At 30.8% G+C, this 25342-nt stretch overlaps 1 protein-coding gene across 3 annotated transcripts in view; it reads left to right on the top strand.

Moving 5' to 3' along the window:
- Window positions 1-25342, top strand: part of LOC130446449 (mushroom body large-type Kenyon cell-specific protein 1) — a 215139-nt gene that overhangs the window by 142466 nt on the left and 47331 nt on the right. For all 3 annotated transcript variants that reach the window (XM_056782720.1, XM_056782721.1, XM_056782719.1), the window contains one exon: window positions 14962-15353. In XM_056782720.1, the coding sequence (XP_056638698.1) occupies window positions 14962-15353 (392 nt within the window). The remainder of the gene's footprint in view (window positions 1-14961; window positions 15354-25342) is intronic.

Genomic DNA, 25342 nt, shown 5'->3' with positions numbered 1-25342 from the left:
ATGTTACGAAGTCTAGTTTCATTTTACCCGGTGATATTTTTGAACTTTCAACGCTGCAACACTATGTGCATACCTTTGATTTTTCTTTTTGTAAAGGTAATTCCTAAAACAACCTTGCCTCGACAAGGCTAAGGTCATGAATGAGTCGGTATAGCCATAAGGTGAATCGTTCAATCTCAGGGATCTCGCAGTAAGGGCTTGTTATTCTATGGTGAGAACTAGTTTTAGATATCTTCTGATTAAAAATTAGTTTCTTTTATAATATACAATATTTATATTTATATATCATCAATTTTGTATTTCTTAGACCATTTGATATATTTATGTTTTTAAATCGTTTTGATTGTAGGTTTCTTTTGATTTAAAATTTGATAGAGACCGAAGCTCGAAACGTGAAATTATCACTTGTTGGGCTGAATCAGCCATTTCTCAAAAAATTAATAACGGGCGATGAAAATTTGATAGAATATGAGACCGTTGAACTATATCTGAAACTCAGGACATAGTTAATAATTGAAGGAAATCCAAGGGAAGCGCCATGAGTTTATAGAAGGAGTCAGATAATTTCTGATGACTCCCCAAAAATTGACTGATTTTGGTTGGAAAATTTTATTGCATCTATATGACTATTTGTTTGTCTGGTCTTTCCGAAGATAATCTAAGACATCACCTAGAAACCACAGATGTTTGACACCATTCCAAATATGAAATTTCACGAAAAGGTCCAGGAAATTGTATTCAAAAAACATCAGTTTTACTAAAGAAAAATTTTATACAAAAATATGTAAGAATACTTCAAAAAAGCAGTTCCTTTCTTTTAATCTGAAAATTGGAAAAAAACACTTAAAGTTCATTAAGTTACAGAAAAAATTTCCCCCATACAAATCGTTACTCTATCGATTTTTTATCCACAAACCCTAAAATGCATTTGGATCTATACATTTCACGAGAAATGGCAAAAGGTCTAGGAAGTTATATTTAAATAACATCGGTTTTTCTAAAGGTAAAATTTATTCAAAAATATGTAAGAATACTTCAAAAAAGCAGTTCTTTTCTTTTAATTTGAAAATTGGAAAAAAACACTTAAAGTTCATTAAGTTACAGAATAAACTTCCCCCATACAAATCGTTACTCTATCGATTTTTTATCCACGAACCCTAAAATGCATTTGGGTCTATACATTTCACGAGAAATGGCAAAAGGTCTAGGAAGTTGTATTTAAATAACATCGGTTTTACTCAAGATACATTTTAAACAAAAATATGTAAGAATACTTCAAAAAAGCAGTTCTTTTCTTTTAATTTGAAAATTGGAAAAAAAATCTTAAAATTCATTAAGTTACAGAAAAAACTCCCCCATACAAATCGCTGGTCTATCGATTTTTTATCCACAAACCCTAAAATGCATTTGTGTCTATACATTTCACGAGAAATGGCAAAAGGTCTAGGAAGTTGTATTTAAATAACATCGGTTTTACTAAAGATACATTTTAAACAAAAATATGTAAGAATACTTCAAAAAAGCAGTTCTTTTCTTTTAATTTGAAAATTGGAAAAAAAATCTTAAAATTCATTAAGTTACAGAAAAAACTCCCCCATACAAATCGCTGGTCTATCGATTTTTTATCCACAAACCCTAAAATGCATTTGTGTCTATACATTTCACGAGAAATGGCAAAAGGTCTAGGAAGTTGTATTTAAATAACATCGGTTTTACTAAAGATACATTTTAAACAAAAATATGTAAGAATACTTCAAAAAAGCAGTTCTTTTCTTTTAATTTGAAAATTGGAAAAAAAATCTTAAAGTTCATTAAGTTACAGAAAAAACTCCCCCATACAAATCGCTGGTCTATCGATTTTTTATCCACAAACCCTAAAATGCATTTGTGTCTATACATTTCACGAGAAATGGCAAAAGGTCTAGGAAGTTGTATTTAAATAACATCGGTTTTACTAAAGATACATTTTAAACAAAAATATGTAAGAATACTTCAAAAAAGCAGTTCTTTTCTTTTAATTTGAAAATTGGAAAAAAAATCTTAAAGTTCATTAAGTTACAGAAAAAACCCCCCCATACAAATCGCTGGTCTATCGATTTTTTATCCACAAACCCTAAAATGCATTTTGGTCTATACATTTCACGAGAAATGGCAAAAGGTCTAGGAAGTTGTATTTAAATAACATCGGTTTTACTAAAGATACATTTTAAACAAAAATATGTAAGAATACTTCAAAAAAGCAGTTCTTTCCTTTTAATTTGAAAATTGGAAAAAAACACTTAAAGTTCATTAAGTTACAGAAAAAACTTCCCCCATACAAATCGCTGGTCTATCGATTTTTTATCCACAAACCCTAAAATGCATTTGTGTCTATACATTTCACGAGAAATGGCAAAAGGTCTAGGAAGTTGTATTTAAATAACATCGGTTTTACTAAAGATACATTTTAAACAAAAATATGTAAGAATACTTCAAAAAAGCAGTTCTTTTCTTTTAATTTGAAAATTGGAAAAAAAATCTTAAAGTTCATTAAGTTACAGAAAAAACTCCCCCATACAAATCGCTGGTCTATCGATTTTTTATCCACAAACCCTAAAATGCATTTGTGTCTATACATTTCACGAGAAATGGCAAAAGGTCTAGGAAGTTGTATTCAAATAACATCAGTTTTACTAAAGAAAAATTTTATACAAAAATATGTAAGAATACTTCAAAAAAGCAGCTCTTTTCTTTTAATTTGAAAATTGGAAAAAAAATCTTAAAATTCATTAAGTTAGAGAAAAACTTCCCCACACAAATCGTTACTCTATCGATTTTTTATCCACAAACCCTAAAATGCATTTGTGTCTATACATTTCACGAGAAATGGCAAAAGGTCTAGGAAGTTGTATTTAAATAACATCGGTTTTACTCAAGATACATTTTAAACAACAATATGTAAGAATACTTCAAAAAAGCAGTTCTTTTCTTTTAATTTGAAAATTGGAAAAAAAATCTTAAAGTTCATTAAGTTACAGAAAAAACTCCCCCATACAAATCGCTGGTCTATCGATTTTTTATCCACAAACCCTAAAATGCATTTGTGTCTATACATTTCACGAGAAATGGCAAAAGGTCTAGGAAGTTGTATTCAAATAACATCAGTTTTACTAAAGAAAAATTTTATACAAAAATATGTAAGAATACTTCAAAAAAGCAGCTCTTTTCTTTTAATTTGAAAATTGGAAAAAAAATCTTAAAATTCATTAAGTTAGAGAAAAACTTCCCCACACAAATCGTTACTCTATCGATTTTTTATCCACAAACCCTAAAATGCATTTGTGTCTATACATTTCACGAGAAATGGCAAAAGGTCTAGGAATTTGTATTTAAATAACATCGGTTTTACTAAAGATACATTTTAAACAAAAATATGTAAGAATACTTCAAAAAAGCAGTTCTTTTCTTTTAATTTGAAAATTGGAAAAAAACACTTAAAGTTCATTAAGTTACAGAATAAACTTCCCCCATACAAATCGTTACTCTATCGATTTTTTATCCACGAACCCTAAAATGCATTTGGGTCTATACATTTCACGAGAAATGGCAAAAGGTCTAGGAAGTTGTATTTAAATAACATCGGTTTTACTCAAGATACATTTTAAACAACAATATGTAAGAATACTTCAAAAAAGCAGTTCTTTTCTTTTAATTTGAAAATTGGAAAAAAAATCTTAAAATTCATTAAGTTACAGAAAAAACTCCCCCATACAAATCGCTGGTCTATCGATTTTTTATCCACAAACCCTAAAATGCATTTGTGTCTATACATTTCACGAGAAATGGCAAAAGGTCTAGGAAGTTGTATTTAAATAACATCGGTTTTACTCAAGATACATTTTAAACAACAATATGTAAGAATACTTCAAAAAAGCAGTTCTTTTCTTTTAATTTGAAAATTGGAAAAAAACACTTAAAGTTCATTAAGTTACAGAAAAAACTTCCCCCATACAAATCGCTGGTCTATCGATTTTTTATCCACAAACCCTAAAATGCATTTGTGTCTATACATTTCACGAGAAATGGCAAAAGGTCTAGGAAGTTGTATTTAAATAACATCGGTTTTACTCAAGATACATTTTAAACAACAATATGTAAGAATACTTCAAAAAAGCAGTTCTTTTCTTTTAATTTGAAAATTGGAAAAAAACACTTAAAGTTCATTAAGTTACAGAAAAAACTTCCCCCATACAAATCGCTGGTCTATCGATTTTTTATCCACAAACCCTAAAATGCATTTGTGTCTATACATTTCACGAGAAATGGCAAAAGGTCTAGGAAGTTGTATTTAAATAACATCGGTTTTACTAAAGATACATTTTAAACAAAAATATGTAAGAATACTTCAAAAAAGCAGTTCTTTTCTTTTAATTTGAAAATTGGAAAAAAAATCTTAAAGTTCATTAAGTTACAGAAAAAACTCCCCCATACAAATCGCTGGTCTATCGATTTTTTATCCACAAACCCTAAAATGCATTTGTGTCTATACATTTCACGAGAAATGGCAAAAGGTCTAGGAAGTTGTATTTAAATAACATCGGTTTTACTCAAGATACATTTTAAACAAGAATATGTAAGAATACTTCAAAAAAGCAGTTCTTTTCTTTTAATTTGAAAATTGGAAAAAAAATCTTAAAATTCATTAAGTTAGAGAAAAACTTCCCCACACAAATCGTTACTCTATCGATTTTTTATCCACAAACCCTAAAATGCATTTGTGTCTATACATTTCACGAGAAATGGCAAAAGGTCTAGGAATTTGTATTTAAATAACATCGGTTTTACTAAAGATACATTTTAAACAAAAATATGTAAGAATACTTCAAAAAAGCAGTTCTTTTCTTTTAATTTGAAAATTGGAAAAAAACACTTAAAGTTCATTAAGTTACAGAATAAACTTCCCCCATACAAATCGTTACTCTATCGATTTTTTATCCACGAACCCTAAAATGCATTTGGGTCTATACATTTCACGAGAAATGGCAAAAGGTCTAGGAAGTTGTATTTAAATAACATCGGTTTTACTCAAGATACATTTTAAACAACAATATGTAAGAATACTTCAAAAAAGCAGTTCTTTTCTTTTAATTTGAAAATTGGAAAAAAAATCTTAAAGTTCATTAAGTTACAGAAAAAACTCCCCCATACAAATCGCTGGTCTATCGATTTTTTATCCACAAACCCTAAAATGTATTTGTGTCTATACATTTCACGAGAAATGGCAAAAGGTCTAGGAAGTTGTATTTAAATAACATCGGTTTTACTCAAGATACATTTTAAACAAGAATATGTAAGAATACTTCAAAAAAGCAGTTCTTTTCTTTTAATTTGAAAATTGGAAAAAAAATCTTAAAATTCATTAAGTTAGAGAAAAACTTCCCCACACAAATCGTTACTCTATCGATTTTTTATCCACAAACCCTAAAATGCATTTGTGTCTATACATTTCACGAGAAATGGCAAAAGGTCTAGGAAGTTGTATTTAAATAACATCGGTTTTACTAAAAATAAAATTTATTCAAAAATATGTGAGAATACTTAAAAAAAGCAGTTCTTTTCTTTTAATTTGAAAATTGGAAAAAAAATCTTAAAGTTCATTAAGTTACAGAAAAAACTCCCCCATACAAATCGCTGGTCTATCGATTTTTTATCCACAAACCCTAAAATGCATTTGTGTCTATACATTTCACGAGAAATGGCAAAAGGTCTAGGAAGTTGTATTCAAATAACATCAGTTTTACTAAAGAAAAATTTTATACAAAAATATGTAAGAATACTTCAAAAAAGCAGCTCTTTTCTTTTAATTTGAAAATTGGAAAAAAAATCTTAAAATTCATTAAGTTAGAGAAAAACTTCCCCACACAAATCGTTACTCTATCGATTTTTTATCCACAAACCCTAAAATGCATTTGTGTCTATACATTTCACGAGAAATGGCAAAAGGTCTAGGAAGTTGTATTTAAATAACATCGGTTTTACTAAAAATAAAATTTATTCAAAAATATGTGAGAATACTTCAAAAAAGCAGTTCTTTTCTTTTAATTTGAAAATTGGAAAAAAAATCTTAAAGTTCATTAAGTTACAGAAAAAACTTCCCCCATACAAATCGCTGGTCTATCGATTTTTTATCCACAAACTCTAAAATGCATTTGGGTCTATACATTTCACGAGAAATGGCAAAAGGTCTAGGAAGTTGTATTTAAATAACATCGGTTTTACTAAAGATACATTTTAAACAAAAATATGTAAGAATACTTCAAAAAAGCAGCTCTTTTCTTTTAATTTGAAAATTGGAAAAAAAATCTTAAAGTTCATTAAGTTACAGAAAAAACTTCCCCCATACAAATCGCTGGTCTATCGATTTTTTATCCACAAACTCTAAAATGCATTTGGGTCTATACATTTCACGAGAAATGGCAAAAGGTCTAGGAAGTTGTATTCAAATAACATCGGTTTTACTAAAGATACATTTTAAACAAAAATATGTAAGAATACTTCAAAAAAGCAGCTCTTTTCTTTTAATTTGAAAATTGGAAAAAAAATCTTAAAATTCATTAAGTTAGAGAAAAACTTCCCCACACAAATCGTTACTCTATCGATTTTTTATCCACAAACCCTAAAATGCATTTGTGTCTATACATTTCACGAGAAATGCCAAAAGGTCTAGGAAGTTGTATTTAAATAACATCGGTTTTACTAAAAATAAAATTTATTCAAAAATATGTGAGAATACTTCAAAAAAGCAGTTCTTTTCTTTTAATTTGAAAATTGGAAAAAAAATCTTAAAGTTCATTAAGTTACAGAAAAAACTTCCCCCATACAAATCGCTGGTCTATCGATTTTTTATCCACAAACTCTAAAATGCATTTGGGTCTATACATTTCACGAGAAATGGCAAAAGGTCTAGGAAGTTGTATTTAAATAACATCGGTTTTACTAAAGATACATTTTAAACAAAAATATGTAAGAATACTTCAAAAAAGCAGCTCTTTTCTTTTAATTTGAAAATTGGAAAAAAAATCTTAAAGTTCATTAAGTTACAGAAAAAACTTCCCCCATACAAATCGCTGGTCTATCGATTTTTTATCCACAAACTCTAAAATGCATTTGGGTCTATACATTTCACGAGAAATGGCAAAAGGTCTAGGAAGTTGTATTCAAATAACATCGGTTTTACTAAAGATACATTTTAAACAAAAATATGTAAGAATACTTCAAAAAAGCAGCTCTTTTCTTTTAATTTGAAAATTGGAAAAAAAATCTTAAAATTCATTAAGTTAGAGAAAAACTTCCCCACACAAATCGTTACTCTATCGATTTTTTATCCACAAACCCTAAAATGCATTTGTGTCTATACATTTCACGAGAAATGGCAAAAGGTCTAGGAAGTTGTATTTAAATAACATCGGTTTTACTCAAGATACATTTTAAACAACAATATGTAAGAATACTTCAAAAAAGCAGTTCTTTTCTTTTAATTTGAAAATTGGAAAAAAAATCTTAAAGTTCATTAAGTTACAGAAAAAACTCCCCCATACAAATCGCTGGTCTATCGATTTTTTATCCACAAACCCTAAAATGCATTTGTGTCTATACATTTCACGAGAAATGGCAAAAGGTCTAGGAAGTTGTATTCAAATAACATCAGTTTTACTAAAGAAAAATTTTATACAAAAATATGTAAGAATACTTCAAAAAAGCAGCTCTTTTCTTTTAATTTGAAAATTGGAAAAAAAATCTTAAAATTCATTAAGTTAGAGAAAAACTTCCCCACACAAATCGTTACTCTATCGATTTTTTATCCACAAACCCTAAAATGCATTTGTGTCTATACATTTCACGAGAAATGCCAAAAGGTCTAGGAAGTTGTATTTAAATAACATCGGTTTTACTAAAAATAAAATTTATTCAAAAATATGTGAGAATACTTCAAAAAAGCAGTTCTTTTCTTTTAATTTGAAAATTGGAAAAAAAATCTTAAAGTTCATTAAGTTACAGAAAAAACTTCCCCCATACAAATCGCTGGTCTATCGATTTTTTATCCACAAACTCTAAAATGCATTTGGGTCTATACATTTCACGAGAAATGGCAAAAGGTCTAGGAAGTTGTATTTAAATAACATCGGTTTTACTAAAGATACATTTTAAACAAAAATATGTAAGAATACTTCAAAAAAGCAGCTCTTTTCTTTTAATTTGAAAATTGGAAAAAAAATCTTAAAGTTCATTAAGTTACAGAAAAAACTTCCCCCATACAAATCGCTGGTCTATCGATTTTTTATCCACAAACTCTAAAATGCATTTGGGTCTATACATTTCACGAGAAATGGCAAAAGGTCTAGGAAGTTGTATTCAAATAACATCGGTTTTACTAAAGATACATTTTAAACAAAAATATGTAAGAATACTTCAAAAAAGCAGCTCTTTTCTTTTAATTTGAAAATTGGAAAAAAAATCTTAAAATTCATTAAGTTAGAGAAAAACTTCCCCACACAAATCGTTACTCTATCGATTTTTTATCCACAAACCCTAAAATGCATTTGTGTCTATACATTTCACGAGAAATGGCAAAAGGTCTAGGAAGTTGTATTTAAATAACATCGGTTTTACTCAAGATACATTTTAAACAACAATATGTAAGAATACTTCAAAAAAGCAGTTCTTTTCTTTTAATTTGAAAATTGGAAAAAAAATCTTAAAGTTCATTAAGTTACAGAAAAAACTCCCCCATACAAATCGCTGGTCTATCGATTTTTTATCCACAAACCCTAAAATGCATTTGTGTCTATACATTTCACGAGAAATGGCAAAAGGTCTAGGAAGTTGTATTCAAATAACATCAGTTTTACTAAAGAAAAATTTTATACAAAAATATGTAAGAATACTTCAAAAAAGCAGCTCTTTTCTTTTAATTTGAAAATTGGAAAAAAAATCTTAAAATTCATTAAGTTAGAGAAAAACTTCCCCACACAAATCGTTACTCTATCGATTTTTTATCCACAAACCCTAAAATGCATTTGTGTCTATACATTTCACGAGAAATGCCAAAAGGTCTAGGAAGTTGTATTTAAATAACATCGGTTTTACTAAAAATAAAATTTATTCAAAAATATGTGAGAATACTTCAAAAAAGCAGTTCTTTTCTTTTAATTTGAAAATTGGAAAAAAAATCTTAAAGTTCATTAAGTTACAGAAAAAACTTCCCCCATACAAATCGCTGGTCTATCGATTTTTTATCCACAAACTCTAAAATGCATTTGGGTCTATACATTTCACGAGAAATGGCAAAAGGTCTAGGAAGTTGTATTTAAATAACATCGGTTTTACTAAAGATACATTTTAAACAAAAATATGTAAGAATACTTCAAAAAAGCAGCTCTTTTCTTTTAATTTGAAAATTGGAAAAAAAATCTTAAAGTTCATTAAGTTACAGAAAAAACTTCCCCCATACAAATCGCTGGTCTATCGATTTTTTATCCACAAACTCTAAAATGCATTTGGGTCTATACATTTCACGAGAAATGGCAAAAGGTCTAGGAAGTTGTATTCAAATAACATCGGTTTTACTAAAGATACATTTTAAACAAAAATATGTAAGAATACTTCAAAAAAGCAGCTCTTTTCTTTTAATTTGAAAATTGGAAAAAAAATCTTAAAATTCATTAAGTTAGAGAAAAACTTCCCCACACAAATCGTTACTCTATCGATTTTTTATCCACAAACCCTAAAATGCATTTGTGTCTATACATTTCACGAGAAATGGCAAAAGGTCTAGGAAGTTGTATTCAAATAACATCGGTTTTACTAAAGATACATTTTAAACAAAAATATGTAAGAATACTTCAAAAAAGCAGTTCTTTTCTTTTAATTTGAAAATTGGAAAAAAAATCTTAAAATTCATTAAGTTAGAGAAAAACTTCCCCACACAAATCGTTACTCTATCGATTTTTTATCCACAAACCCTAAAATTCATTTGGATTTATACCTTATTTAATTTGTGACTTGAAAGAAAGATTTTAAATAGGTATTGTGTATAAATACGCAAAGCTTGAACTATTATATCTTTTTCTTTGTAATATTGATTGAAATTGTTTTATAGATTCAAGTTCTGTAAACACCCTATACCGATGAATAATTCAGTACAAAAGATCGCCCATTAAAAATCGTTGTCTGTACTAAAATAGTCACACGTGGGTTGAACAACGAAGCGAGGGCGTGTTTTGTGGACGAATCACTTAAATAGGTCATTGGGTAGGATGTGGGTATTATTTTTTCCGAAAACTAATTTTTGGTAAAATATAATTTGCTACCTACAAAATCTCTAATTAACAGTTATAGAAAGTCAAAGTAGAAACATATATTTTTGATCATATTGAAAACAAATGCCTTCCAATTGAGTGATTTTTTTTATAAAATTAGCATAGGACTCACAATATTTATACTTTGAGTTTCTGTGAGTACATAACCCAATTTCCTCCTCATAAAATTCTCCGGGAGGTATAAGCTTTTTTTGTCTGTAAAAATGGGGGTTAATAAAAAAAATTGGGATGGTATTATATTTTCAGTTCACGTATATTTTTGTTACTTTTTGTATTTGTTGATTATTTCTTTTGTTATTTTTCCTTACTTATTTGCTTTGGAAAATATGGCGCATACAAGACACAAGTAAGAAACAGAAGTAACTTTCTTTGGATATCTAAGGCAAACTATTTAACAAAAAATAAAAAAAATATATCAAGCATTTCACCGAAACATAATGTTTCACTTTTGGATGCGTTTGAACCAATTGCCCAAGCATTTTTCCAATTCCTATTGATGTACCTCAAAAAATGTGATTTGAATGCATGAACCGTTCCTCGAGGCGTAGAACAACGTTGACCTCGCAAGTTATTTTTAATATACGACAATTGGAAATCATTGGGTACCAAACAAGGGGAAGACCCAACAATTCGATGTTTTGACTGTTCAAAAACGTGCTCTACTATTGGTTTTTCGAACACTTCTGGCAAACAAATATTGATGTACCATTAAGAATTGACCATTCTCTGTTGCTCCAATGGAACGGTTGCTTTGAATTGCTTCGTGCGCAAACAACTTTTGTTAGATTTGGTCTTGGAAAAACTCATGGGAAAAACCCAATCATATGCTTAGATTCATCGCTTATTACGATCTTATAGACTCTTTTTGTCGCACCGTAATTGAATTTTTCCGGCATTTTTGAGCATCAACGACACGAGTTTTTTTTTTGAGTGATTGTCAAATTATGCAGTACTTCAACGCGAACAAATCTTAGACTTTTTGACATACAAATATTCGTGCAATATTGATTTTATGCGAGTGGAACTGATAGATAACAGCTGATTTCGACCTGTAGCGAAAAGGACCACGATTGAATTCGGAAAACCAGCGAAAGGCTCGTGGTGGTGGTTAGAGATGGTGCTTCATCACCAAAAGTGGAAGCAAGTTGATCGACACACGCTGTTTGTATAATTAAGTAATATTGTTTTGTAATTTTATTATTGGAGCAAATAAAAAGATTTTTGCACTTGATCGAATTTTTTTATTTACCTTTATTTTATTAATTTTTATTAATATGAATGTAATTTCAAGAAAAATAATAATTCAGAGGAGATTCTCAATGTAATCGATGACGATATCGAAGTAAAAAACGAATGTATCGATTTCAAAGATGAGAATGATTCTTCTTGTTCTGCTTCTTGTAATAGAAATACGAATACGCAATTGTAATAAAAAAGTTTTATATTTCAAATTCATGTAGAGTTATGCTTCATATTAATTTTTTTTGTTATCTTTTCCTCTGTCGTTTGCTTTGGAAAATATGACGCATACAAGACACAAATAAGAAACAGAAGTAACAAAAAAAGGATCAAACATTTTACTGAAACATAAGAAACTAACTGACTTATTAAATCAACTTATTTATTTTTTTGTATCAGTGTTTTAAGTTTGAGAATTATAACAAGATAGACAATAGTTGACAATCAGGGTTACACTGTCAACCAGACTTACTATTTGTCAGTTCTTGCAACACTACAAGAACGAGTTCGTAAAAAACGACCCGAGTTGTGGATTTCGCACCATGACAACGCACCTGCCCATAACGCGTTATCTGTGAAGAAGTATTTGGTCAGTAAGCGCACTCCAGTGCTCGAACACCCGCCATACTCACCAGATTTGGCACCGTGCGACTTTTTTTGTTCCCGAAGATAAAATCTGCTTTGAAAGGGACCCGATTTGAGTCGATGGAAGCGGTAAAACAAAAAAACGACAGAGCTCCTAAAGGCACTCACCAAAGAAGACTTCCAGCACTGCTTCAATCAATGGAAAAAACGTTTGGAAAGGTGTGTGGCGAGGGGAGGGGAGTATATTGAACGGGAGCAATCGAATTAGAGAGAATTATGTAATCAGATGGATGAGAAAGAAAACGGAACCAATATAAAAATGATATGAATGAATCCGGATTTACAAAGTATACAAAAGATAATAAACCAAATAGAAGAAAATCATGTAACGTGTAATCGGGAACTTAATAATATTTACAGGGTGTTCTAGCACTTGATGAAAAAATTCAGGAATGTGTAGACGTGACAAAAAAATTTTCTCATACAACCTTTTTTCCCCGTCTTTCAAAGATTCAATCATTCTGAAAATGAATTTTTCATTCGGTTTTTCAACAAAAAGGTTTTGTATAACTCGATGAAATTTATGATTCAGAAGTATGTAGATTTTTAGATCGTTGTACATGCCAAGAAAACCATTCACTATAAACAAACATTCTGAAAAAAATTATCATAAATTTGATTATTTATTAAAAATATTTACGGGAGGTTTTAAAACACGATCAAACATTTCGAAATGAACTACATAAAGTCGAAAATGGTGTTACTTATATTAAGAAAAAATTGAAATGTTAAAAAAATTACTTGGTTTGACTGAAACTTGTGGTGGTGAAAAAAATGATCCACGAAATTATCGAGGTATGAGTGCAATACAAAAACTTTTCACAAAAAGTTTGTTGGAAGAAGTGATGTCATCTGGTATCTCTGAGATTCAGAAAGACGCCATTTTTATGATCCGCCGAATTACGGAAAAGACAAAAGACAGAGTCTATATGTTGTACTTCATCGATCTCACCCAAGCATTTGATAGGGTACGATTGATGGACGTAACAACTCTACTGAAGAGAAGGAAGATCCACCTCAACATAATAAAAGTAATCGAAGACTTAAACACCGATAATTACACTGAGCAGTAGAATACCAGACAAGGAGACAACCTTTTTGTTCGCATAATTAATTGACGTCCAAGTCAAATTAGTTAGTAAGGGAGAATCTTGGAATTATCTTCCAACTTCAAAGAAATATCTTCTTTAGGCTCTAGAAATGTGTAGAAATGCAAGGTGCCCACTTCGAACGTTCATCATAGATTTTTTTTTGTTTTCATTTGATGACTTTTAATCTTCTTTTCCATCATACGTTAGGACTATGTTTGCATCAATAGTTAGCTAGCCGCAGTTAGGATGATGAAGACCAGCTTTCATACCATCTTGTAGATGGTCGAGATGTATTAGGTTTCTCTTCTTTTGGAATCTTTGCCAACATGACATTCTGTCCACGAGGTCTACTTTTATTATGTTGAAGTGAATCTTACTTCCCTTCAGTAGAGTTGTTACATCCCTCAATCGTACCCTATCAATAATTTCCCATTAAAATGTTTTTGTGCAAGTCGGAATTTCTGGAACCGTTGATGATATTCATACTGAACACACTGTTTAAATTACCACTACATCAACACTCGCGATTACACTGTCTGACAAGCGTTTCGATAGCCAAGTTACCATCTTCAGAGACTGAAGGTAAACTATTAGCGAGTGGTGGTTTAAGCAGTGTATTCAGTTATTATACAAGGAAAATGTAAAAAGGTGAAGATTGAAACAATTATGCTATAGACTATGATTAAATTCAAATAATATATTTCAAAGCTGTTATACAGCTCGTTATACAGTGCGATAGTTGCGCTCGTGCCTTTGGTGATTACTTTTGTATAAATATTTTTATACCCACAGTATCATTTCGTACTTTTTTATTTAAACACCCCCTTGTACGTAAACTTAGAGGACAATACAATGTGTGTTCACTAATTTTTTCCTAGTCTGATTTCCATTTTTTTATCAAATAATGAAAAAAAGAAGCTAGTAGCCAATCATATTCTATGGTTTTAACCCAACGTTCAAGCTCTTTGGGCATAGATGCAAAAACTTGTCGAACTACATTTTAAAAATCTTCTTTGGATTGGAATTTTTTTCAAGCACGAATCTCGCCAAAGATCTGAATGAATTATAAACTGATCTTGTAAGATCTGGACTTAATGTTACACAAGCTCAATACCATTAAGTTCTTCGACCTTATTCCACATAATTTTCGCAAATTTCAGCTTAGCATTGTCTTGTTGTCTTCGATTAACTAAACTTGGATTTTTCTCTGATATAAGTTCACTCGCATAAACTGTCCACCGTGGCATCGATAGTTCGACCATATGGAAATATTTCGAAGTTAACTAAACCCTCATAATTCCACCAGAAGTCTTTCAACTCGAATCGATCTCTATATTCGACGTTTCGGTTGAATCTGGGTTAATTCGTGTAGCACAACTTTCATTGATTTTACCCATTTTCGTTGAGTGCTGGTACTAAGTAGATTTTCCACTACTTTCCTTGACACTTCAATGTTCCACGATTAAACCAACGCTGTGCCGTTTATTTATAGCCCTATACACTATTCTAAAAAGAAAATAGGCGATCTTTGTCTCCTAAGGATAAGAGACTTGTTTTAAGAAATTACGACATGTTTATATTGAAGGAATCTAACTGAATGTCCATGATACATTTTTGTTGGTTGACAGGGTTGGAACGGATCGCTGAAGAGTTGATGGGCCGTAGGAAATGGAATCTGTATCAAGAATCCATGTCGAGAAGTTATCTGCAACCATTGAACAACAATATAAAAAGAACAAACTCCCAAGTCGACATAGAAGACGAGTACCAAAAAGAATCAGCCAAGTCCATACGTCTACAAGCCCAAACCGTCGAAGTAGAGTTGGACAAAGGCGCACAAGTGAACGGAATAGAAACGGGTGGAGAAAAAGGAAAAGGGGAACAGCAAAAAATAAAGGGGGAATACCAAAAGGAAAACGAGAAGGATATAGAGAAACTGAAAGACTGGACGCCGCAAACCAAGTGTCATTTTTGTGTGGACGGCAAGCTGGATAGTGAACATACTACCCACGGGGTTTTGGTAAGTTGAATTTAAATTAATTTTAACATCAAATCAATTACTTGATTAGGTAAATGATTAATAAATATTATTTCCATGTTCAGAACATATGCAAACGAAACTATTTTATCTTGTCTTTGGTGCTATGAATTAATTCTCCTGTAGCTTTTGATATTGTGGAGCCACGACATCCTCTTTCTGCCCAATCTTCTTTTTTCTTCTTTTCAGGAATGCACGATCTCTTCTTATTGTCCTCAGATTTTCTTCGTTGGTTGTCCTTGCCATCCAAGGAACTCTCATTAGCAAATTCTTTGGTAGATCCACATCTCAAATGCCTCCAATATGATCATAGTGTTAACTTTCCGTGTCCAGCCTTTCTTCTTCTTCTATCAAAATTTTAAGTAAGTGGCACCTCTCGCTTTATACCACATGTCCTAAGTTCTACGTTTTATCATGCCCAGGAATGCACGATCTCTTCTTATTGATCTCAGACTTTCTTCGTTGGTTTTCCTTGCCTTGCCAACTCTCATTATCAAATTCTTTGGTTGATCCACATCTCAAATGTCTCCAATATGATCATGGTGTTGGTTTTCTGTGTCCAACTTCCATACCATACATTACATTACATACCATACATTTTGTGAATCTCATTCTGAATCACACCATTAAAAATCACGAGAAAATTACTAGATTGGAAGCGATGACATAAAATACTAGTCATACTAAAATTATAAAGTTTGGATATAATCAATCACAAACTAAATAATAACTCTCTGATCAAATGTAAATAATTTAGAATGAAGGAACCACAAGGAACGCAAATTGTAGAGTAAGATCAGTTGATTAAAAAAATTGGTCAAATATGAAGTATAAGAAAATGTTCCAGATTAGGTATCTGCATACAGGGTGTTTTAGAAAAAAGGTGATCCCGTCTCTAGGATAGATAGAAAACTGAAAAATATTCGGGGTTTGCTCAGTGAAAAATTTTCTTAAATATATAGATAGAAAAATATAGATGCAGTTTCAGTAATCATTCAAGGAAAAGGAAAACACTTTAAGATTTTTCCACCTACCTCAATTAATTTTCATCATCTTTTCCAAATAATTTATGAAATTAACAAACAAAATTTGTAATTTGAGGACTGGCATCCGAATATAAATATTGGTGAAATATTTCCGGTTTGTGCAGGTTTTGATGATCTTTACATATTTTTTGTGAGTAAAATTTATTCTTAAGCTATGGAAAATACTAATCCTAAGAAGCGTAGAAGCACTTTTATCGTAGAAGAGAAAAATTACCGTTGAAATTTTCCCATAAGAACCCTCACGAAATCAGCACTTATATTTACGTATTTTTCCTAAATTATACATTCGAACATTATGAACTTTCAATAGATGATTACGTATGTCCCTGTAGTGTGCTTGACATAATAAATAATTCTACATTACTATCTGAAGGCCAGGGGCGGCTCTTGCCTATTGGTTAACAATCCGTAACTTTTACAGGGACAGCCTGTACAATCAATAAATTTTCCAATCGATTTTTTAACAAAAAGCTACCCTTTGTTTAACTTGATAAAATTTATGGTTTAGAAGATTTGTAGATTTTTAGATCGAGGAGTCGTTTGAGTTTTTTCTCCCGAAACAACCTGTATACATCAACGAAATAATATACACAAAAAATAAAACTCAAGTAGATTTCGAGATATCCAAAAAATGTGAATATCTCTTCTATTCAAACCGTCTCGTTGGAGTTTGTCTAAGTACGTTGGTTTTTCCTAAAACGTGCATTAGGTATAAAAGAGAGGATGAAGTTATTTGCATACTACAAGAACATAAGAAGGGTTATAAAATAATAATAAATTGGAAGTCCCAAAAGAAGGTAACTTGGTAATATCTGAGTCAGTCATTGGTCAGTCAGGGGTGGAAGTATTATTGAGGAAGTTTTTAGTGGAAACTGTCGAAGGAAAGAGAATGTCGTGAATAAAAGTATACTTGTTTTTGTACTTGTAATTTGTACAGTTTATTTTGAAATGAATTGTAACACAATCTTCATGATCTAAATGATAAAATCTCAATATACCAATTCAAGTCAATTCTTATCTCTAATTTTCGAGTTTTTTTAATGTTTATTTCTATGTACGAGACAGCCCACATATTCGGGGATTCCCACAAAGGCAGATTCTTGGAATTCTCTTCCAAGTTCAAAGAAATATCCTCCGTAGACTCCGGAAGTGTGCAGGATTACGAAGTGCCCACTTCGAACATTTTTTTTTGTTTTTATTCGATAAATTGTATGCTAACCAACTGAATTTTTATATATTTCAATTTTTTCTTTATGTAAGTAACACGATGTTCGACAGTATGCAGTTCAATTGAATATGTTTTGAGTTTAAATACCCTCCTGTAAATATTTTTAATAAATAATCAAATTTATGATAATTTTTTCCAGAATGTCTCTTTATGGCGAACGATTTCCCTGATACAACGTACAACGATCTAAAAATTTCCTAAACTATAAATTTTATCGAGTTAAGCATAGAGTAATCTTCAGATTGTACAGGTTGTCCCTTCAAAGTTACGGATTGTTTATCATTAGGCGTTAAAGCCCTATAACTCAGAATAGAGGGTGCGTAATAGAAAATTTGTTTATAATTTCACGTTATCTACTCACTCTCTGACTAGCATCAAGTCCCCGAACACTCTGTATAATTATTATTAATAATTTTTTCGTCGAAATGATAACTAGTTTGTAATTTTTGGTGGAATGCTCGTTCTTCTTGTTAAATATTACCAAAAATACCAAATATATAATTGCAATTTATAAATTTACAACAATAATATATTATTGATATATTACAATTGTGTAAAACTTTGATTGGTACGAACCCTTGATTTGAAATTTTTCTTCTATTTTTGGATATAATGATTCAAATTTCATTTACACACGGTTGCAACACGAATATTAGTTTGATATTTTATGCTCCGTATGTATAATATTTCTCTAATTTTGTTGCAAATCATGCTGCAATCATTTTGCTTTGTTACTAGCGAGTGCAATTTGCTTTCACATGCCCGCAGGCCGCAGCTGAACTTGAAAATATTCCAGGTGTTAAATTTATTTACTGCACAGGGCAGTAACCAAACAAAAACAATAATTATATATGGATACAAAGATATTTGAGATAGTTTTAAAATATGTCGTTATGTCTATAAATAATTAGTTAGTATGCACGACTAATTATTGTATACGATGTGAATTGATATTTAAAGGAAAATTATACAGTAATTAAATTGAGAAAAATTGTAGTATACTCAGACACAGTGATATACAAAATGAGTAATTTGTTGTCCTTGATTCTTGGCAACAAAATAGGTAAATTTAGAGCAGTTTAAATCCTTTGAATCTTGATGGTTCTTTTTTTCAATCATTTGTTTGTTCAATCTTTTTTCCAATTTTTTTTTATGGTAATTTTATACTTTCCCTCGTTTTTTGGCTCTAGAAAATCAACAAATCATCCGATTTCAACGATTTTTTTTCAAATTTCCATTTTTACGGCGGATTTTAGGAACAAAATATGGAAAATAACTCACCTGGAAATTTCATATAGTTTTATGACTTTAAATGTGATTACAAACGTACTTCTTTGCATATAATCATTCAAAACTTGCATCAAACGCAGTGAAAATGGTGAAAACTTTTAATATTGTACAATAACTGATTTTGAGAATGTTTTAAGCTGTTATTAGAAAAATTGGAATGAGCAAAAAAGTTTCATGTTATTTTTATTTATTTGAAATAGTTGAATACAATTTTGGTAAGTGAATTTTTATGATAAATACTATGAAAAAAAGCCACTCACAGAGAGGAATTTGCAAAAAATTCTTGCCTTGATAAGCCCTATGTCTTGCATCGTAATATTTATTTTATGTAGCAATGATAACACACTGGTGTTATCGTTCAAATAATTCTAGAGTGGCTGAAAGCAATCTTATTGAGTTTAATGCAGTAAATACCAAGGTTGTTGTTTTTACAAAGAATGCTGGCACTGTAACTCACGAAAAAATATCACCATCACCATAAATTCGCTTGTTTGGTGTTGAAGTTAGGAGCAATATGTCGCGTGGCCGAAATAGCTAAGGCAGCTTCTCAAAAACTTGGAGCTTCCTTCAAGACCAAAAAGCTATATATTCCTCAACAGATTCCAATTCTCTACAAAGCTCAGAATTGTCAATCTTTGGAGTATACTCATTTCTTTGAAGAAGTGCAATCTTATGGAATCTCCAAACAGCAGGCTTTTCACATAAAAAGACCATTATATCCCAAGTCCAAAATAACATCCAAATTAGAATGTGTAAACCTGTTTAACCAAAGTAATTTCTTGTTCTTCAGGATCAATGGAATTTTCATTAATACACTTATGGTATTTTTACACATTTTGCATAAAATCTTTTTTCCAATTTTTTCTAAGGTAATTTTATACTTTCGCGGTCCCCTCGTTTTTTGGATCTAGAAAATCAACAAATCATCCGATTTCAATGATTTTTTTTCAAATTTCCGTTTTTACGGTGGATTTTAGGAAAAAAAATATGGGAAATATCTCATCTGGAGATTTCATATAGTTTTATGACTTTAAATGTGATTATAAACGTACTTCTTCGCATATAATCGTTATTAACTTTTTTACAAAGCATCAAACGCAGTTCACATAATACCATGATGGACGGCAGATCGTTTAAACCGTACACATCTCCTATTCCTGTCTTCATTTTGTGGTGTTTTACTTTATAGTATCTAATTATACTTTATCTGCTTTTGAACTTTCCAATTTTAACATTTGTTTCGTCCAAACATTATTTCCAGGACTTGCACTGAAAGATCGTTCCATGATGGACTGCAGAACGTTTAAAATGAACAAGACGTACCTTTTTGCAAGGAAAAAATATTATCCCTCATCAAAATTGAAGCCTTTTTGATCATTTCAAAATGTGTCCCGTTAAATCCTTCACAGATTGTACCCCAAATTTTATTTTAACAGAGATGTTTAACGAATGAGTCGATGAAAGCATTTTTCAAAAAGCTTTGCCAGAGATAGAAATTATATCAGTTTCTTCATTATTTTGTTGAATCTCTTATCCACTTATGGTAAAAAATACTATCTAAAGATCAATTGAAATCTACGCCTCTGCTTCTAGTATAGATCAACAAACTAAATTAGAAAAAAAAGCCTTCGACATTTGAAGGCTGCTTCCTTATTATTTCTCAAGCCAATTTCGAATTGGTTATTAAAACGCAAACAAGATTTTTAAATAAATTTTCATTAATTATCGCATTAATATGTTAATGATCGTTGCGCTCTTTGCCTCTACTAATAATTTGTAAAAAAAGGAGCACCTAATTGACCAATCAAAATTGCATACCGATCAGGTATTGTGAATAGGTAAATCGCTCCGATGAAAAATTTGCTGCAGGCAAGATGATTATCATTCAAATTCAAAATATTCTACCAAATTCAATGAACATGGAGCGATGTATAGATAAAGGATGGCCTTATGTTGAAGTTGATAATGACTAAATATCCATAATATGAAAATAATATGTTTAATATCACCAATCTCGTTATTTCATAGCCACACCTTGTATATTTGAGAGGTTTGGAAGATACATATGGAGAACCAACGAGTTGTAACGAAGTTTCTAATTGGGACACAAGGAGTTTTTTGAACGTTTTGTTAGGATGAAAATGAAAATAAACGAAAAATTTAGAATTAAATTAGAAGATTTTTTAGATTCTCAGATGTTTTAGGTTACTGTATAAGCCTAGCAGATTATACAGGCACCGGGTTTCGAAATTTTGGGAATTGAAACTCAAAAAAAATAACGAATAACTCGAAAACTAAGAGAAACTCGAAAAAAAATAGCCCTATAACAAAAAATTTATGGCTCAAAATATTTTACAAAAAAGAGCTCAGAATTTTCCACAAAAAAGAGCTCAAAAAATCAAAATGCATCATGCTGGTACTACATGGATAAGCTAGTATAATTTTCGACTCAGGAAATTTTCAAAAAAAAAGAAAATCCAACCAGAAATTTGTCGATCGTGCTCATGAACCTCTTCTTGGTGTCTATCTTTTAAAAAACGGGATCATGAATGCAAAATTCGTTTTCGGTTGATTTTTATTTCAACATTTACAGACTTGAATACTCATTTTGTGCTCTACAGTTTTGATTCTACTTAATTTTACGTAGTTTTCGAGTTATTTTGAGGTTAAGATAAAATTGAAGCCTTTTTTGTACAGAATATTGTGCTTCACATTTTTGTTTTCCCGGCAGTTTGTGTCGAAATCCCGATAGTTTTCGGATTAAACGCAATTAAAGATGTTTTTGAGTACATGAACCCATTTTATGGTAAAAACTTTGAAGCTAGGGAAAAATGTCTACGAACCAATTTATGGAGAATTTCGTGCTCTATAGCTTTAGCTCTGGCACTTTTTTCGAATTTTACGTAATTTTCGAGTTATTTGCGATTCAAAATATATTTGTGCGTATAAACCCATTTTAAGGTGAAAATTTTGAGGTTAGGAACAAAACCTGGGTTACATCATTGCAAAGAATTTTGTATTCTACATCTTACAAAATCTCCCAGAATCTAGAAAATGGAAGCCGCCCAATTTAACTTAAGGCTTTAGCACAAAATCATCTAATTTGCCTGTACTAAAATAATAGCAGTATATTTGTACGATTTTTTTCATCTTTATTTGGTGAATGTCGGTGGTAGCATGTATTCCATTTATTTGTATTTGTATCTGTAGGAATTACAATGAACAAAAACTGCACTCATGAACAAAAAATCAACTCAAATCGCACTATTTTTCAGTGATCCTCGATTTGAGGTCCGATTTCGTGGATGGTGCACGAAATCTCGATAGGATTTAAATCCGGGCTACGCTCTGGCAAATCCGTAACGGAAATTTGTGGACGTACTTTGTCCCGCATTATGATTAAGTTTTCGCCGATTAATCTGGAATAGGAAACGACGTAATTCCCTAAACTTTCTTCTATGTATCGGTGCGATGTTAATCCCCCCGCTCCACCGCCAGTTTCCATAAAAACCAACTCGATTTTTGTTTTAATTGAAATGCTCGCCCAAACTATCCAAGAACCTTCTCCACAATCTAGTTTTCTTTATTTCTTTAATGCAATACTGCAAATATATTTCTCCAGGTCTTCAGTAGACTCGTTCTTTTCTATACTTACTATACAGGTTTCAGTCTGAGAATATAACGGAGTTTCATTGTTTGTCAGTCTGTAGAACGTGTATTCTGGCAAAAGGTGTACCGGCAGCTTGGCGGGCTGGCCTTTTTAGCTCAAAGCTAGATGCTTTAAGATTCCTTCTGACTGTCCTCGCGTTTCACTGAGCTCTTGCTGTAGTTGAACCCAAGTGAGGTTCTAATTTCTCAGAAGTGAGCAGGTCGTATCTCTGGAATGTGCATCTTTTTCTTTCGGAACTGCGTCTTCTATGGAAATCTCTTAGTAACGACGATGAAGCCTGGCAAAAACAGACTTACTCATGTTTAGCGCAATGGCCACTTCGCGCTGACTCTGCAATAGGATGACCGCTTGAGCAGCTTTATCACTTGTCGTCTCCATTTTTAGTTAGAATTCTTGTTTTTTGTTAACGAATCGGATGACATTTGGCGACGTCTTACTGATCTTTTGCGATTGTGGAGGTGTCGTCAGAGTCGATTTATTTGCTCAAGTCTGTAGTTAGGTAGTTCAAAACAAAACTGTAGAGCTTCTATCAACATCAAATGACGATAGACGTCAATAGGTTTTGAAGGAAGTCAATTCATGTCATAATAAGAAATAATGAAGACAAAATTTCTTTTATAAATTGGGCCTTGTCTGATATTATCATCAGCTTCATATATTCATTCAGAAGATATTCTTGATATTTACTGTGTCCTAGATTTTAGTAACGCTAAAAGAAATTATAACATCCGAGTTACATGAAACTTTGAACTGTTTTAATATGACATCTAATTTTTTTTACAGATAATTGTTTAAATTTGGCCTAAATGTAGTAAGGCTGTTTATAAGTTGATGAAACATTTGCATAATTTTTTGCTATAATTTTTGTGTCAATAAAATTACCAGGTTGCAATTAGCCAATTTTAATTTATCTTGAGTAATTGCAGTTGGTTCAAGGTGGATGTAATTTGACCAGTATAATGAAGTTAATGGTATAGTTTTTTTTTCAAATTGTACATATTTACATTTAAATTGTTTGAAGTCCAACAGTTCATTCGATTATTTTTGTCAAAAACAGCAAAATCAAAAAATTCTTTCAAGCGCTTAGAAAATCAAAAAACAACTGGGTGAGTTATGAAGAACTTTACATACTTTTACCATATCATTAGCCTTATAATAATTTGTGGAATTCAATATAAAGTTCAATTGGATATCTTAAAACTTTTTAGGTTTGACTTTTCAATGAATTTAATTTATTAATGCCCTAATGCGATTTTTGTCTGAAAATTCAAAATTAAAAAACAATTAATTCTGCGTTTGGAAATAATACAAAGTGACAGATACATGACAAATGACAGATGACAAATACTCGAAATTTATAGAATTTGTTTCAATTAATGCCTCATTATTTGATAATATCTGATCGTTCACTGAAAATTGAATAAAAATGCGACAACTTTGTCACATATGTCCTTTCCATTGGTTATTTATGTAGTTCGAATATCACTTTTTATTACATAAACAAAACATCATGAAAAAATTTTAAAAAATCAAAAGAGCTGTTTTAAACAGCTAAAATGTAAAGTAAACTACAAAAATCACCCTGTAAATTAATGAAGAAGAGGAGTTGACACTTGGTATCTTCCCTGAGGGTCTCTTCATATGGTAGAAGTAAGTAAAGATCTTCATTACTCACCCTGTATAATTCAATTTCCTAGGTGTTCTCTCATATTCTTCAACAACTTCTTCATCAAATTTTTTTTTCAATTTTTCTCGTACTATTGATTTTTCAGCTTTGTATTGTCTTATCAATATCTCAAATATTTTACTGCTTATTCAGTACAATTTTTTTCTGTTTGGTACTATAATATTTTTGTTAATAAATGAAATTATTTAGTTTTCTTGTTTTATTTTTCATGGAAACCTTTTATAATTTAGATTTTTGTTAATATTTACGAATTGCTGTTGTTATTGTGGAAAAAGGCACAGATGTCGAGTGAATATATTTTATTTTTAACGAAACTTTTCAAGTGAAAATCTGTAACATAAGACAGCCAAAACAAATTATCAAAATTGACATTGACAGGAATGTCAATGCAGTTGTACCAACGTAAACTGTTTCAATTGATATTCAATAATAATAACTAACGATAGAATAAGTGCTGTAGTCTTTTACTTTTTCAGTTGTTTCTGTTTTTTTTTTGTTGATTATATCCTGTAGCGGAGCTACAGATTTGCCGTTTGTTGGCTATTCATTTATTAATCTCTGAAATTAGACACTTTAGCTCACAATACAGTTCTGCTAAACATCAGGAAAAAATCTTTGAAGATACTGAAATATTAATCGGAAAGCCAAATAAAAAATTGATATGAATCTAGTAGGCTGCTGTCATTTAGGTATTAAATTTAATTATGGCTCAAAGAATAGACATTTTTTATGATTGGTTGGGGTAATAAAACAAGAACTCAAAATGACGTTTGTGAAATTTTCATTAATAAATATCCTGGTCAACACGTTTCGCGGTCTAAAGTTGGCAAAATTGAAAAAACGGTTGGTAAAACTGGACACGTAAAAAATCTTGAAAAACCATGCAGACATGTTCAATTTACTGATGAAAAAAAGTTCGATGTACGTCTAGAGATTGAGGAAAATCCACATAAGACAACTCCAGTACTTGCCTCCAACAATGATGTAAGTAAATCATCTATTTTGAGAGTTTTGCATAAAGAAAATTAGCACCCTTAATAAATTCAGTTC

This window comes from Diorhabda sublineata, chromosome 7 (genome assembly GCF_026230105.1).
Source record: "Diorhabda sublineata isolate icDioSubl1.1 chromosome 7, icDioSubl1.1, whole genome shotgun sequence".
Classification (NCBI taxonomy): domain Eukaryota; kingdom Metazoa; phylum Arthropoda; class Insecta; order Coleoptera; family Chrysomelidae; genus Diorhabda; species Diorhabda sublineata.
Note: the sequence above shows the minus strand (reverse complement) of the source record. Positions and strands in the feature narration are given on the sequence as shown.